Source organism: Mirounga leonina, unplaced genomic scaffold (genome assembly GCF_011800145.1).
Source record: "Mirounga leonina isolate KUSES-001 unplaced genomic scaffold, KU_Mleo_1.0 Mir_126, whole genome shotgun sequence".
Classification (NCBI taxonomy): domain Eukaryota; kingdom Metazoa; phylum Chordata; class Mammalia; order Carnivora; family Phocidae; genus Mirounga; species Mirounga leonina.
In genome coordinates, this window is record NW_023270314.1 from 11,136,891 (window position 1) to 11,150,012 (window position 13,122).

A 13,122-nucleotide genomic window follows, 5' to 3' on the forward strand; every position below is an offset into this window, starting at 1 on the left:
GAAGAGCTCTTTCTAATTTGTCTCTGGCATCTACTTCAGTGCATGACCCAGAGAACTTCTAGAATTGTGGAATGACATGGACATCTGTTCCTTTCTTTGGGGGCAAATTCTGGTTTTGACTCTTCTTGCCACCACAGGCCAGAAACAAAATAACAAGCCCAATAACCTCCCACTTATGATCTTAGTGGACAACAGTATTGGAATTCGTAAGATAGTTCTGATAAGCGTGTTTAAAAAGCAGTCTCTGTGCATCCAAATTAGACTTCCTATCACCCTGCCGTTGGGTTTTCATGCGACTCTGCCTCTCTAGAGAATGCTACTCCGTATGTCTGCTAAAGTGGATGCTCACACTCTCCCGAGCTGGGAATCCCGGCAGAGGACAGCTCACGTAGGAGAGTGAGAGAAAGACAACGGCTTTGAACGGGGATTCTGTGTCGTGGTGTCAGATCCTTGCGGATGTTGTGTACAATGGGCAGTTGCAAGTGAAAAGCTGAAATGCTGAGGGGAGGGGAGGGTACAGAGACAGACTCACACTGTCCTCTACAGCTAGGAGGCTGCGTTAGAGCATGGAACTACCAGCACCTCGGCACCGCCCCTTACTTTGCCTCTGAGAACGACTGTCTCCCTTGAGACAAGGCCCCAAGGCAGTCCTTTCTAACACTCATAAAGCATTTTTTGAGAGATAGATAAATACCCCTGTGAAAATAGCCCTGCGACCATGCAAATAGACTGAGAACAAGAAGGCCCAGAGGACACAGGCAGGATGACTAAGGCCCGAAGCCTGAGGGGCCATCCCAGCCGCAGGTGCCTACAGACCAGAGCCCAGGGGAAGAGCCCTGCATCCCAGTAAGGGATGCCTCCCAGCGCCCTGCAGAGGTCCGATGGCACGCAAGTCCCCCCCTGCTTGCAGCAAATCCTTCATCCTCACTGTGTTTGCTCGCTTCCGCGGCTGAGTACATTTGGCTACAGATGCATATATTGTAGATCTTGGGGTTACCTCATAGTCCCTTTCATGTGACGTCTTCACTGAAGAATCTAGAAGAAGCCTAACAAATGGGAGTGTCCAGGGGAGAACAGATTGTCCCTGATTGCCCTCTCGCTCTGTTCCCCCAAGTAGACAGGAAAGAGAACTAACAACTTCAGACAATTATTTGTAAGACTGAAACAAACACACACACACACACACAGCATAGTGAGATACTAAAAATTATCAATTGATTGAAAAAAAGAATCATCCTTCATCTCACATTTAAGTACAGAAAGCCCATGGTTTTTTTTTTTTTTTCAGAATAGGAGTTTAAAAAGGGCCCCCTCAGGGCACCTGGGTGGCTCAGTCAGTTAAGCGTTTGCCTTCAGCTCAGGTCATGATCCCAGGGTCCTGGGATCGAGTCCTGCATCGGGCTCCCTGCTCAGCCGGGAGCCTGCTTCCTCCCTCTGCTGCTTGTCCTTTCTCTGTCTCTCTCTCAAGTAAATAAATAAAATCTTTTTTTTAAAAAAAGGGCTCCCTTATCTCTAAGCTAAATCCAAGGTCAATGCCCAGTTAAAGGGCTCCCTGTCTTCAAAGTACATAGGTCAGTCCCCAGTTGATAGATGAGAAAAGGAAGATGGGAAGAAAAAAAAAGAGCTTGACAGAGCACAACACTGAAATTTTTCTTACCAAAATGCCATCACAGCAATGAGAGTTATAACCAAGGTCTGGAAAACCCAGTTAGGACACAACTGTTTTTTTCCTGAAAAATAAACCTGTAAAAAAGATTCAGTCAGGAGCCGCGATAAATCAGCAATGCCAATTGGGAGAAGGACCCCTGAAGACTCGCTCCCAGCAGGGATCTTTGCCTCCCAGTGGGCTGGCCAGTGCACTCTCTCCAGCCTACATCTTCCTGCGGTCTGCCCCCTGAAAAGGAAGTTCTTCCAAAGCCTAGCTCAAGCCTCTCCCTTTCCTTGACACTCCAGCTTATAGTCATTTGTCTTTTTGCTAGCATACTGCAGGACCCGTGTCTGAGCCATTCATTTGGTGCTTCTTCTTAAAGTTTTATGAGAGCAGAGGACATATCAGACAAGATACTGTCAGAACCCAGATGTTCATCTCCTTTACTACAACACTTCGGAAAACCAAAAAGTCTTCAAGACATGATGGAATAAATTCCAACAGAAGAGTTTCAGGCATCCTGACACATCATGGAAAAGACTTTTATAAAGGTCCGAAATAAAAAGTACTCTTTAAATCATACACATCAGTATTCAATACTGCTACCTATTTTTAAGGACAGTTCTGAGCCTGAGTCTTATTGATCCTTATACCCATTCAACAAACATTTATTAAGCACTATTCTGTATAACACTATAGGGAATCTAAAAATAAGTAAGTTACAGTCTCTAGGAAGCCAATGAGGCAAACCTCTAAGACGGATACATATTGGCATAAAAACTTGCTTTTTATGCCATAAAAACTTGCATATGAGGAATGGGCCAGGAACTACAGAACAGACAGCTGTGCAATTGGTGGTGAATCTGGCTGAAAAGATAGGAGAGGTTTTCTGCCCACTTGAATAAGGTGCCCCTGAAATGGGAGCTTCACTCCTAATGCAATAGGGAGTGTTATGTTTGCTTCCTTCTGCGGGGTACAGGGTAGAGTCATGCTTTTGGCTGGAAGAGAATGGGAGGTTGGTGGTCGTTAAGAAATAGTTTAAAATTGGTCTTTATTTGAATTTCTTGGGCTGGTTATCTGAGTAAATAAAGTGTTCCTCAGTGTTATATTGGGGTGGGATTAATCATATAAGCTTTTAACAAATATACAAACCCATAGGGCTCCTATAACTGAGTCACCCATAGGGCAGCTGGAAGCCACTCTGAATACCAAGAAGTGAACAGCTTATACCATTCTTACATCTCACTGGAACTGTTCAGAGGAGAGTCTAATAATGTGCTGGGCAGAGAAGGGACTCAGTGAAATTTGTTAAATCGACTGGCGTTAAATAGCATTCGTCTCAGGTAAGAGTTCCCCCCTCCAACCTACTCCCCACAGCTGCTGGATTATTTTCAATCTCCATGCTTTTGCTTCAAATCCTTTGACCTAGTGTAGGGAAATGACCTGAGACCTGGAGTCAGGCTTGGGGCCAGGTGTTGAACAAGTCATTTAAATGTCATTGATCCTCATTTCCCTCCTCAATAAGACAGGAATGATAAAATAATACCTGCCAACATTTTCAGAGTTATTGGGTGGGTCCAACTAATCCTGCAATGGTTCTCAAATTCAGGTCCACATGAGAATTACCCACAGACTGCTCACAGCCAGCACTTTGCTCATGAATGTACCCACCCAACCCAAGAGTAGCACACTCCCCCTACACACATATGTTTCAATGGCCCAATGATCACGGAGGCTCTGGAGAACAGAGGATACCTAGGGGTTGGTGTCATGGAAGGGAAAGTGAACCTCAGGGAAATAGCCAAGACCTCCTGCAAAGACAGCACAGGGGAAGCAAAACATCCCCATTACTTGTACTTTATCAAGCTCCCTGGAAGACTCTGATAACATGCCAAAGTATGAGAACCACTCAGATAGTGGGTTTGAAAATGCTAATAAGAGTGAACACTTGGGGTGCTTGGGTGGCTCAGTTGGTTAAGCATCTGACTCTTGATCTCAGCTCAGGTCTCAATCTCAAGGTCATGAGTTCAAGCCCTGCACTGGGCTTAATGCTGGACATGGAGCCTACTAAATTAAAAAAAAAGAGTGAACTCTTATATAGCACTTATTACGTGCCATATTCTCTTCTGAGTGCTTTATATCTACTAATTTATTTTTCTTTTTTCCACTATATATACTAATTTATTTAGCCCTCATGATAATCCTTAACAATCTTATGAGGCAGGTAATGTTATCATCCCCAATTTATGGAGAAGGGAAAAAATGAAGGCTAAGTTCCTTATGTAAGATCACACGGCTAGTAAGTCACCGAGCCAGGATTAAACCATCAAACATTTGGCTCCAGAATCTGTGCTCCTAACCACCGTGCAATGCTGCCTCCCTTTTTCTGCCTGTAAAGCAAGAGAACACTCTACAACTTAGATATTATTGTTATTACTCAGAAGGTTTTCACGGCTTACCAAGTGAACTCCTTACCAGGTGGTCCAGGATATCTGAGCCCTACCTAGATTCTCAGCCGTATCTTCTACTCTCCTCCCTAACCAACTCTCACCTAATCCTGCAATGAAGCCAGTGCCAGCCCCCAGATCTTTGCTTATTCTGTCTCCTCTGGAACCTCTCCTCTACCTAGCCAGAGCTTACTCCTCCTGGAAGGCCCGGCGCCCATAATGCAGCACTCTGAGGCTTTGCAATATTTACCACATCCAGATACAACTGTTCTTTGTATTGTCCTCTGATCTTCCCTGGCTACCTAGAAATTCCTCAGAAGGGGCCATGTCTTACTCACCTTTGTCTGCCTCCCACAAGCTTATGACAGGGACTATAAGAGGCCTCTGAGTTGAATGAGTGCCCTTTAATACCTACATAAATCCTCTACTGTGTCTACAATCCAACCCCCTTCCCACCCCCACCCCACCCCCACCATACCCAAGACACTGAACCACTTAATGTTTTTAATCCTCAGGAAAGATTATCAGACTGGGCTTTCCATTCATGCATTCATTTAACAAATATTTCTTGAGTACCTACTATATGCCAGTCCCTGGGGATGCAGAGTGAGGAAGGCAGACATGGGGCCTGTTCTCATGAATGACACATTCTAGTTAATATTCTGGGATAACTGCAAAATAAAGAGATTCCCTGGGTGCAAAGTGAGAGCTACAGAGGTTGCACATGACCAAATCGTACCAATCAGGGCCACCATGGATGTAGGTACCATCCCCTCCATCCCACTGCAAACTGGTTAGTACAAAGGGCACCTTTCTTACACAATATTTTTAATAGTTTGTGTTTATTGAGCAAACTGCTATGTGCTGGGCACTGTGGCTAAGGGCTTCACCTTATTTAATCCTATCACTAATCTTTGCAAGATAGATACTATTATTATATTTCTCAATGCAATTAAGTAACTTGCCCAAGGACACTTCTACATATATATTTATCCAAGTATTTATGTTTATTGGTATACCAAGTAGCTTGTCAGCAACATAACATTTTAGCAGTTTTTAGTAGAATAGTAAACTCTCTCTGAATCCTTTTAGAATAGGTCAGTGCAGTATAACATGAGTAGAGATAAAAGGGGGCAATGGCCCACACACCAGGTCAGCCCTTACCAGGATATAGATGAAGGTCATGAATATCTTCTCCTGGGAAGGGCCACCTGTGCAACACTGGTGGGTCGGAGGGAGCAAGCTGAGTCTCACAGCTATCTGTCTATGAATTGCAGCTAGGAAGGGAATATTGTAGCTTCTCCCTCACTGACACTTCTCTGCACTGGAGAGGGTGTACTTTAAATTATTAAATGATTAACCTCCACCTTTTACTGTCCATTTACTGTATATGTCACCCTGTTTGATAAAAGCTCTCTTTATTCATTAATAAAGCCATTACACTTTACCTTTGCAAGAAAGTGAATACCTATTTCCCCATTTGCACGAACAGTACTAAATATCAAAGGGACAAGAGGGATTTGGGGATTAATGGAAGTCCCTCTGGGATCTTCTGAAGCCATAGGTAAGGAGTTAGTTCAGTTAAGGCATCCACATAGACCTTATAGCCAAGGGCCATATGCAAGTGGAGGCTGATGAATTTCACTTGGGGGTGGGGCAGTATAAACAAAAACTGGCAGAAGAGTATTTCTGAAATGAACATGTTTTGTACTCATTTCTCTAAACATCTTTTTGAAAAAACAGTTAGTTTCTAATAAAGGGGTAGTATTTAAATACCTAAAGTGTTGGGGCACTTGGATGGCTCAGTCGGTTAAGCATCTGCCTTCAGCTCAGGTCATGATCTCAGGGTCCTGGAATCAAGCCCTGCATCACGCTCCCCAGGCAGTCTGCTTCTCCCTCTCCCTCTATCCACCGCTCACGCTCTGTCTCTCTTTCTCTCAAATAAATAAATAAAATCTTAAAAAAAAAAAAAAAAAAAAACCTTAAGTGTATAAGGATGCAAACTAGGGAGTCTATCAGCAAATAAATAAAGAAAAGCATTCTTGATCAATTTCTCTAAAGACTTTGGGGGTGGTGGTGTATAGAAAACATCATCACTGTTCATTACAAATTTAAGTCTATTTACCTTGTTGTTTTTTGGGGGAAGGGCCCTTCTTGGAGAAGATGCACTAACAGCTCTGCTAAATTTGCTTTAAAAAAAGAGAGAGAATGTTAATTACGATTCAAATGCCTCTCCAGGAGTTATAAGACAAAAGCCCTGGCTGCCACTAACACAGCAAGCAGTATGACTTTTTTTTTGTAATACAGTGCTAATTTAAAAAAGGGAAAGTCAAGGCAATTGAGAGTTCCTTTTGTGGAAAAGAACCTTAGTAAGCATAAATGAATGCATTAAACCTTATATTTTTCTTTTTCTCATAATTAGACCCCAGGAAATGTGCATTTCCCTCCTTAAGTAATGAAAAAAACAAAACAAAACAAAACAAAAACTAGAAATTTTTTCCCTGAGAACCAAACATGATTTTCTAAATTTAGAAAAGACCACTTCTCCTCCTTAAAGGAGAAGTCATCCTTTGCTAAAATGTAACATTTCCTATAATACCTTGCTCTTAAACAGATACTCTGTGTTTTGTTTCCTTTTTAAAGCAACAACAGAAAAAAATAAGAAAATTACCACATAAGGCAATTGTGTTCCAAAACATTCTAAAAAGAGAGGAGGGATGGCATCATCGGAGAGTGATGGTTGCTGCTGGATCGGAAAGACCATTTCGTTGCATCTAGTTATGGAAAGGCCCCATTCTCTCCTTCCTCCCGACTCCTATGGCACTTGGGGATGTACCTGATGGAGCTTGCTTCGCTGGCTGAGGACTTGCAAATACTGAGCCGCTTCAGCCTGGCCAGCTTTCTGTTCCATATTTCTAACTCTTCTATCCTTTCTTCAAGGTTGTTGGTTAGTTTGCAGAGCTGCTTCACTGCACCCACATTTTCCATAAAGATCTGGTCCTAGAAATGAAAACAGTACAGAGGGCATAAATCTACAGTGTGAGACCACCAGGGAACTGTCCACAGTCCTTTCAGAGACAGGTGAAATATACCACTGAAAATGATTATACACACGCACAACCTCAAGTTCATTCAAGATAAAACTGGAGAGGGTTGCAACTTAAAATGATCTTGTTAAACTCCTGGCTGTGTAGTAAAGCTGCTTATGTTCAATTTGCAATAAAATAGAAATATGTCCTTGTAATCCAAGAGAGAATGGAGCTCAAGGACACTGTCACGTTTGGAATCTGAAGATTTATTTTGTATGGCCATTATACCATATTTAAAACTCATAAAAAGAAAGTCAGAACAAGCTTCGAAATGTTGATTTGTGTGTACAGCACTAAATCCTCGTAAGAAATTATTCCAGTTCTTCCCGGTAAAATGTGCATCAAATTGCTCAGGTGAAGGAGAAAGGAATGAAGACCTGGGCTTTTCTCTGAGTTCTGCCACTTACTAGATGGTAGACCCCACATCGAACAGAACCACCTCTCTGAGCTTCAGTGTCTTCATCTATGAATGAGAAGATAATTCTTGAGGTGTTAATTTCTGCTTTAGCATCCCATGAGCTATCATGTACAATTTCTGTTTTAGCCTAAGTCCCAAACAAAATTGAAAACAACAACACTTAATTCTATCTGTTCAGAGAAGGCCACTGACACACCAGAAAGAGCAAGAAAGGGAAACCAACTACAGCCAGAGTGTGTCAGCCATCCCTTCTCCCACCCACACACTTCAGTTGTCATGGAAACGTGTCTCTCTCTCAGCCATAACAGAAACACTGGAAAGCTCTCATCAACTCACATCCTGATCCTGTGACCTCCCGTCCTAGCCCCCTCTCTGTTTACAAGTTCTGAATGCCTTAGAATTCTTTGGGGCTCATAGAGGCCTGTCCACTGTTGTAAAATGATGAGCTCAAGGCCAAAAGAAAAAGGATTGTTTTGTAGTTGGGGGATCAAAGTCGGGACTGTGTGTCTTTGGGATTCTCATGATGCAAACTGAAGCTTTAAGGGTTTCAAACACTGTAAAGCAACCACTCAGACAGGAATCAGAAACTGAACATTACAAACTTAAGGCTTAGTTTATGAAGTTTAAGCACATGTACACTGGTATAAAACACACCAATAAAGGTAAATATATAGTCAATTTCAAGATACTCTACTACTGGAATATAATGGTGTATAAATCACTTAACTTGAATAGAAAAGTTAAAGGACAGAAGTACTAAAAATAACTTTAGCTGCAATAATTGGTTAATGATACACACATAGAAAGAGGTCTATTATGACACCAAAAACATAAAACATGGAGATGTAAGTAAAAGGGTAGAGTTTTTGTATATGATCAAAATTCAGTTGTTATCAGCCTAAAATAAGCAATAAGATATTTTATGTAAGCCTCATGTAACCACAAAGCAAAAACCCACAAAAGATAAAGAGAAGGGAGTCAAAGCATACCACTATAGAAAATCAATTCACAAAGGAACATAGCAAAAGAGGAAGAAAGGAACAAGGGAACAGCCAAAAAAACAATTAATAAGATGGCATTAGTAAGTCCTTACCTATCAATAATTACTTTAAACATAAATGGATTAAATTCTCCAATCAAAAGGCATAGAGGGAATGAATGAATTAAAAAAAAAAAAAATGCTGCTACACACTGCTCCCTACAAGAGATTCACACCAGCTTTAAGGACACATACATCTTAAGGAATGGAAAAAGATACTCCATGCAAATGGAAACCAAAAGAGAGCAGAGTTAGCTATACTTATATCAGATAAAATAAAATTTAAGTCAAAAACTGTAACAAGAGACAAAGAAGGTCACATACTGATAAAAGGGTCAATTCATCACTGATAAAGGGGGATAGTCATCAGACTATAACAATTGTAAATATATACCTCTATACTCTATGTCTCTATATCTATCTCTCTCTCTCTAGAGAGAGAGAGAGATCCAATATCGGAGAACCTAATATTAAGCAAATACTAACAGATCTGAATGAAGAAATAGAAGCAATTTAATAATAGTAGGGAACTTTAGTATTCTACTTTCAACAATGGATAACTTATCCAGACAGGAAATCAGCAAGGATACACTGAACTTGAGCTATGCTTTAGACCAAATGGACCTGAAAGACATATCAGAAATCCCACCCAACAGAGCAGAACACACAGTCTTCTCAAATGCATACGGAACATTCTCAAGGCTAGATTATATATTAGGTCACAAAACAAGCCTTGCAAATTTAAGAAGATTAAAATCATACCAAGTATCTTTTCTCACCACAATGGTATGAAACTAGAAATTCATAACAGGAAGAAAACTTGAAAATTCACAAGTAGTGGAAATTAAACAATACATGCTTGCAAAACTAATGGGTTAAAGAGGAAATCAAAAGGGAAATAAAAAAAATATCTTGAAACAAATAAAAATGGAAATGCAACATAATAAAACTTATGGGGTATAGCATAAGTAGTTCTATTTTTTTTTTTCTTTAAAGATTTTATTTATTTATTTGTCAGAGAGAGAGAGAGGGAGAGAGAAAGGTAGGCAGAGGGAGAAGCAGGCAGAGAGAGAAGCAGACTCCCCATTGAGCAAGTAGCCCAATGTGGGACTTGATCCCAGGACCATGGGATCATGACCTCAGCTGAAGGCAAACACTTAAGCAACTGAGCTACCCAGGCATCCCCTGCAAAAGTTCTAAGGGAATTTTATAGCAATAAACACCCACATTAAGAAGAAAAAAGAAAGATCTCAAATAAACAACCTAACTTTACACCTCAAGGAACTATAAAAGGAAGAACAAACTGAAATGAAAGATAGTAGAAAGAAAGAAATAACAAATATCAGAAACACTATGGAAAAGATCAACAAAACTAAGAGCTAGTTTTTTGAAAAGATAAACAAAATTGACAAACCTTTAGCTAGATCAAGGAACAAAAAGAGAGAAGACTCAAATAAATAAAATCAGAAAGGAGATGTGACATTACAACTGATACCACAAAAATACTGAAGATCTAAGAAACTACTATGAACAATTAGACAAGTTGGAAGAAATGGCTATTCCTAGAAACGTACAACCTACTAAGACTGAATTATGAAGAAATAGAAAATCTAACAGGCCAATTAAGAAAAAGAGATTGAATCAATAATCAAAAACATCCCAACAAACTAAAGTCCAGTACCAGACAGCTTCCCTGGGGAATTCTACCAAATGCTTAAAGAAGAATCTATATAAATCCTTTTCAAACTCTCCCAAAAAAATTGAAGAGAAGGGAACACTTCCAAACTCATTTTAAAAGGCCAGCATTACCCTGATACCAAGGTCAGATAAAAACACTACAAAAATAAATAAATAATTACAGGCAGTTATCTCTGATAAACATGGATATTCAACAATACATTAAAAGGTTCATACACCATGATTAAGAGAGATTTATTCCTGGGATGCAAAAATGGTTCAACATATGCAAATCAATCAATGTGATACATCACATTAATAAAATCATGTGATCATCTCAATAGATGGAGAAAAAGCACTGGACAAAATTCAGCATCTCTTCATGAAAAAAACCTCTCAACAAAGTATAGATGGACTATACCTCAACATAAAAAAGCCCTATATAAGTCCATACCTAACATTACACTCAAAGATGAAAAGCTGAATGTTTTTCTTCTAAGATCAAGAACAAGACAAGGAAGCTCACTGCACCCCATTTCTATGCACCATAACACAAGACAAAGCAATCAGACAAGAAAAAGAAATAAAAGTTATCCAAATTGGAAAGGAAAAAGTAAACTGTATCTGTTGCAGATGATATGATCTTATATACAGAAAGTCCTAAAGATTCCACCAAAAACGGTTAGAATTAATAAATTTAGTAAAGTTGCAGGACACAAAATCAATATGCAAAAGTTAGTTGCATTTCTATACACTAACAACAAACTATTTGAAAAAGAAATAAAGAATTCCATTTACAATGTGATCAAAATCAATAGTTAGGAATAAATTTATTCAGGAGGTGAAAGATCTGCACGTTGAAAATTACAAGACATTGATGAAAGAAATTGAAGACACAAATACATGGAAAGATATCCCATGTCCTCTCCTGTATCAGAGGAATTAATATTGTTAAAATGTCCATACTATTCAAAGCCATCTATAGATCCAATGTAATCCCTATCAAAATTCCAATGGCAACTTTCACAGAAACAGAAAAAAAAATCCTAAAATTTGTATGGAACCACAAAAGATCCCCAATACCCAAAGCAACCCCGAGAAAGAACAAAGCTGGAGGCATCACACTTCCTGATTTCAAATTATATTATAAAGCTATAGTAATCAAAACAGTACTAGCATAAGAATAGACATATAGACCAATGGAATAGAACTGAGAGCCCAGAAATAAACCCACACATATATGGCCAACTAAAATTTGACATGGGAACTAAGAGTACTTAATGAGAAAAAGACAGTTTCTTTAACAGTGTTGGGAAAATTGGATAGTCACAAACAAAAGTATGAAATTAGACCTCTGCTTTACACCACTCACAAAAATTAACTCTAAGTAGATTAAAGGCTTAAATGTAGACCTAAGACCATAAAACTCCTAGAAGAAAACATAGGGAAAAAATTTCTTGACATCAGTATTGGGAACCATTTTTTTGGATATGACACCAAAAGCCAAGCAACAAAAGCAAAAATAAACAAGTGGGACTACATCAAACTAAAGAGTTTTTGTACAGCAAAAGAAACAATCAACAAAATTAAAAGGCAACCTAAAGAACAGAAGAAAATATTTGCAAACCATATATCTGATAAGGGGCTAATATTCAAAATATATAAGGAACTCACACAACTCAATAGCAAAACACAAATAATCTAACTAAAATGGGCAGAGGACAGAATAAACATTTTTCCAAAGAAGATATACAAATGGACAAAAGGTACATGAAAGGATGCTTAATATCACTAATCATCAGGGCAATGCAAATCAAAACTTCGTGAGATATCATCACATACTTGTGTTAGGATGGCTATTTTTTATTTTATTTTATTTATTTATTTATTTTTTTTTTTTAAAGATTTTATTTATTTGAGAGAGTGAGAGCACAAGCCAAGGGGAAAGGCAGAGGGAGAAGCAGACTCCCCGCTGAGCAGGGAGCCCGATGCGGGACTCGATCCCAGGACTCCAGGATCATGACCCGAGCCGAAGGCAGTTGCCTAACCAACTGAGCCACCCAGGCGCCCCATTTTATTTTTTTAAGATTTTATTCATTTATTTGACAGAGACAGAGTTAGCGAGAGCAGGAACACAAGCGGCGGGAGTGGGAAAGGGAGAGCAGGCTTCCCGCCGAGCAGGGAGCCTGATGTGGGACTCGATCCCAGGACCCTGGGATCATGACCTGAGCCAAAGGCAGACGCTTAAGGACTGAGCCACCCAGGTGCCCAGGATGGCTATTTTTTAAAAGGCAGGAAAGAGATAACAAGTGTTGATGAGGGTGTAGGAAAAAGGGAACCCTTGTACACTGTTGGTAGAAGTGCCAATTGATACAGGCACTATGAAAAAACAGTATGGAGATCCCCAAAATTTCTGGGTGTATGTCTGAAGGACATGAAATCACTGTCTCTAAGAGATATCTGCACCCCTATGCTCATTGCAGCATTATGCACAATAGCCAAAATATGTAAACAATCTAAGTATCCATTGATAGACAAATGGATAAAGAAAATGGGATACACACACACACACACAAATGGAGTATTATATATATTATTATTATTATATATATTATATAATAAAGAAGGAAAGCCTGCCATTTGTGACAACATGGATGGAATTGAGGGCATTATGCTAAGTGAAGTAAGTGAGACACAGAAAAACTGTGTGATATCACTTATGTGTGGAAACTAAAAAAGCCAAACTCAGAGAAACAGAGAGTAGAATGGTGGTTGCCAGAGACTGAGAGATGGGGGGAACGAGA

General features: G+C 39.6%; 1 protein-coding gene across 1 annotated transcript in view; it reads right to left on the reverse strand.

Moving 5' to 3' along the window:
- Positions 1 to 13,122, reverse strand: part of MYRFL (myelin regulatory factor like) — a 123,147-nt gene that overhangs the window by 14,871 nt on the left and 95,154 nt on the right. The window contains exons 16-18 of the mRNA XM_035002139.1: positions 6,932 to 7,095; positions 6,221 to 6,284; positions 1,658 to 1,743 (exon numbers count right to left, since the gene is read on the reverse strand). Of these exons, the coding sequence (XP_034858030.1) occupies positions 1,658 to 1,743; positions 6,221 to 6,284; positions 6,932 to 7,095 (314 nt within the window). The remainder of the gene's footprint in view (positions 1 to 1,657; positions 1,744 to 6,220; positions 6,285 to 6,931; positions 7,096 to 13,122) is intronic.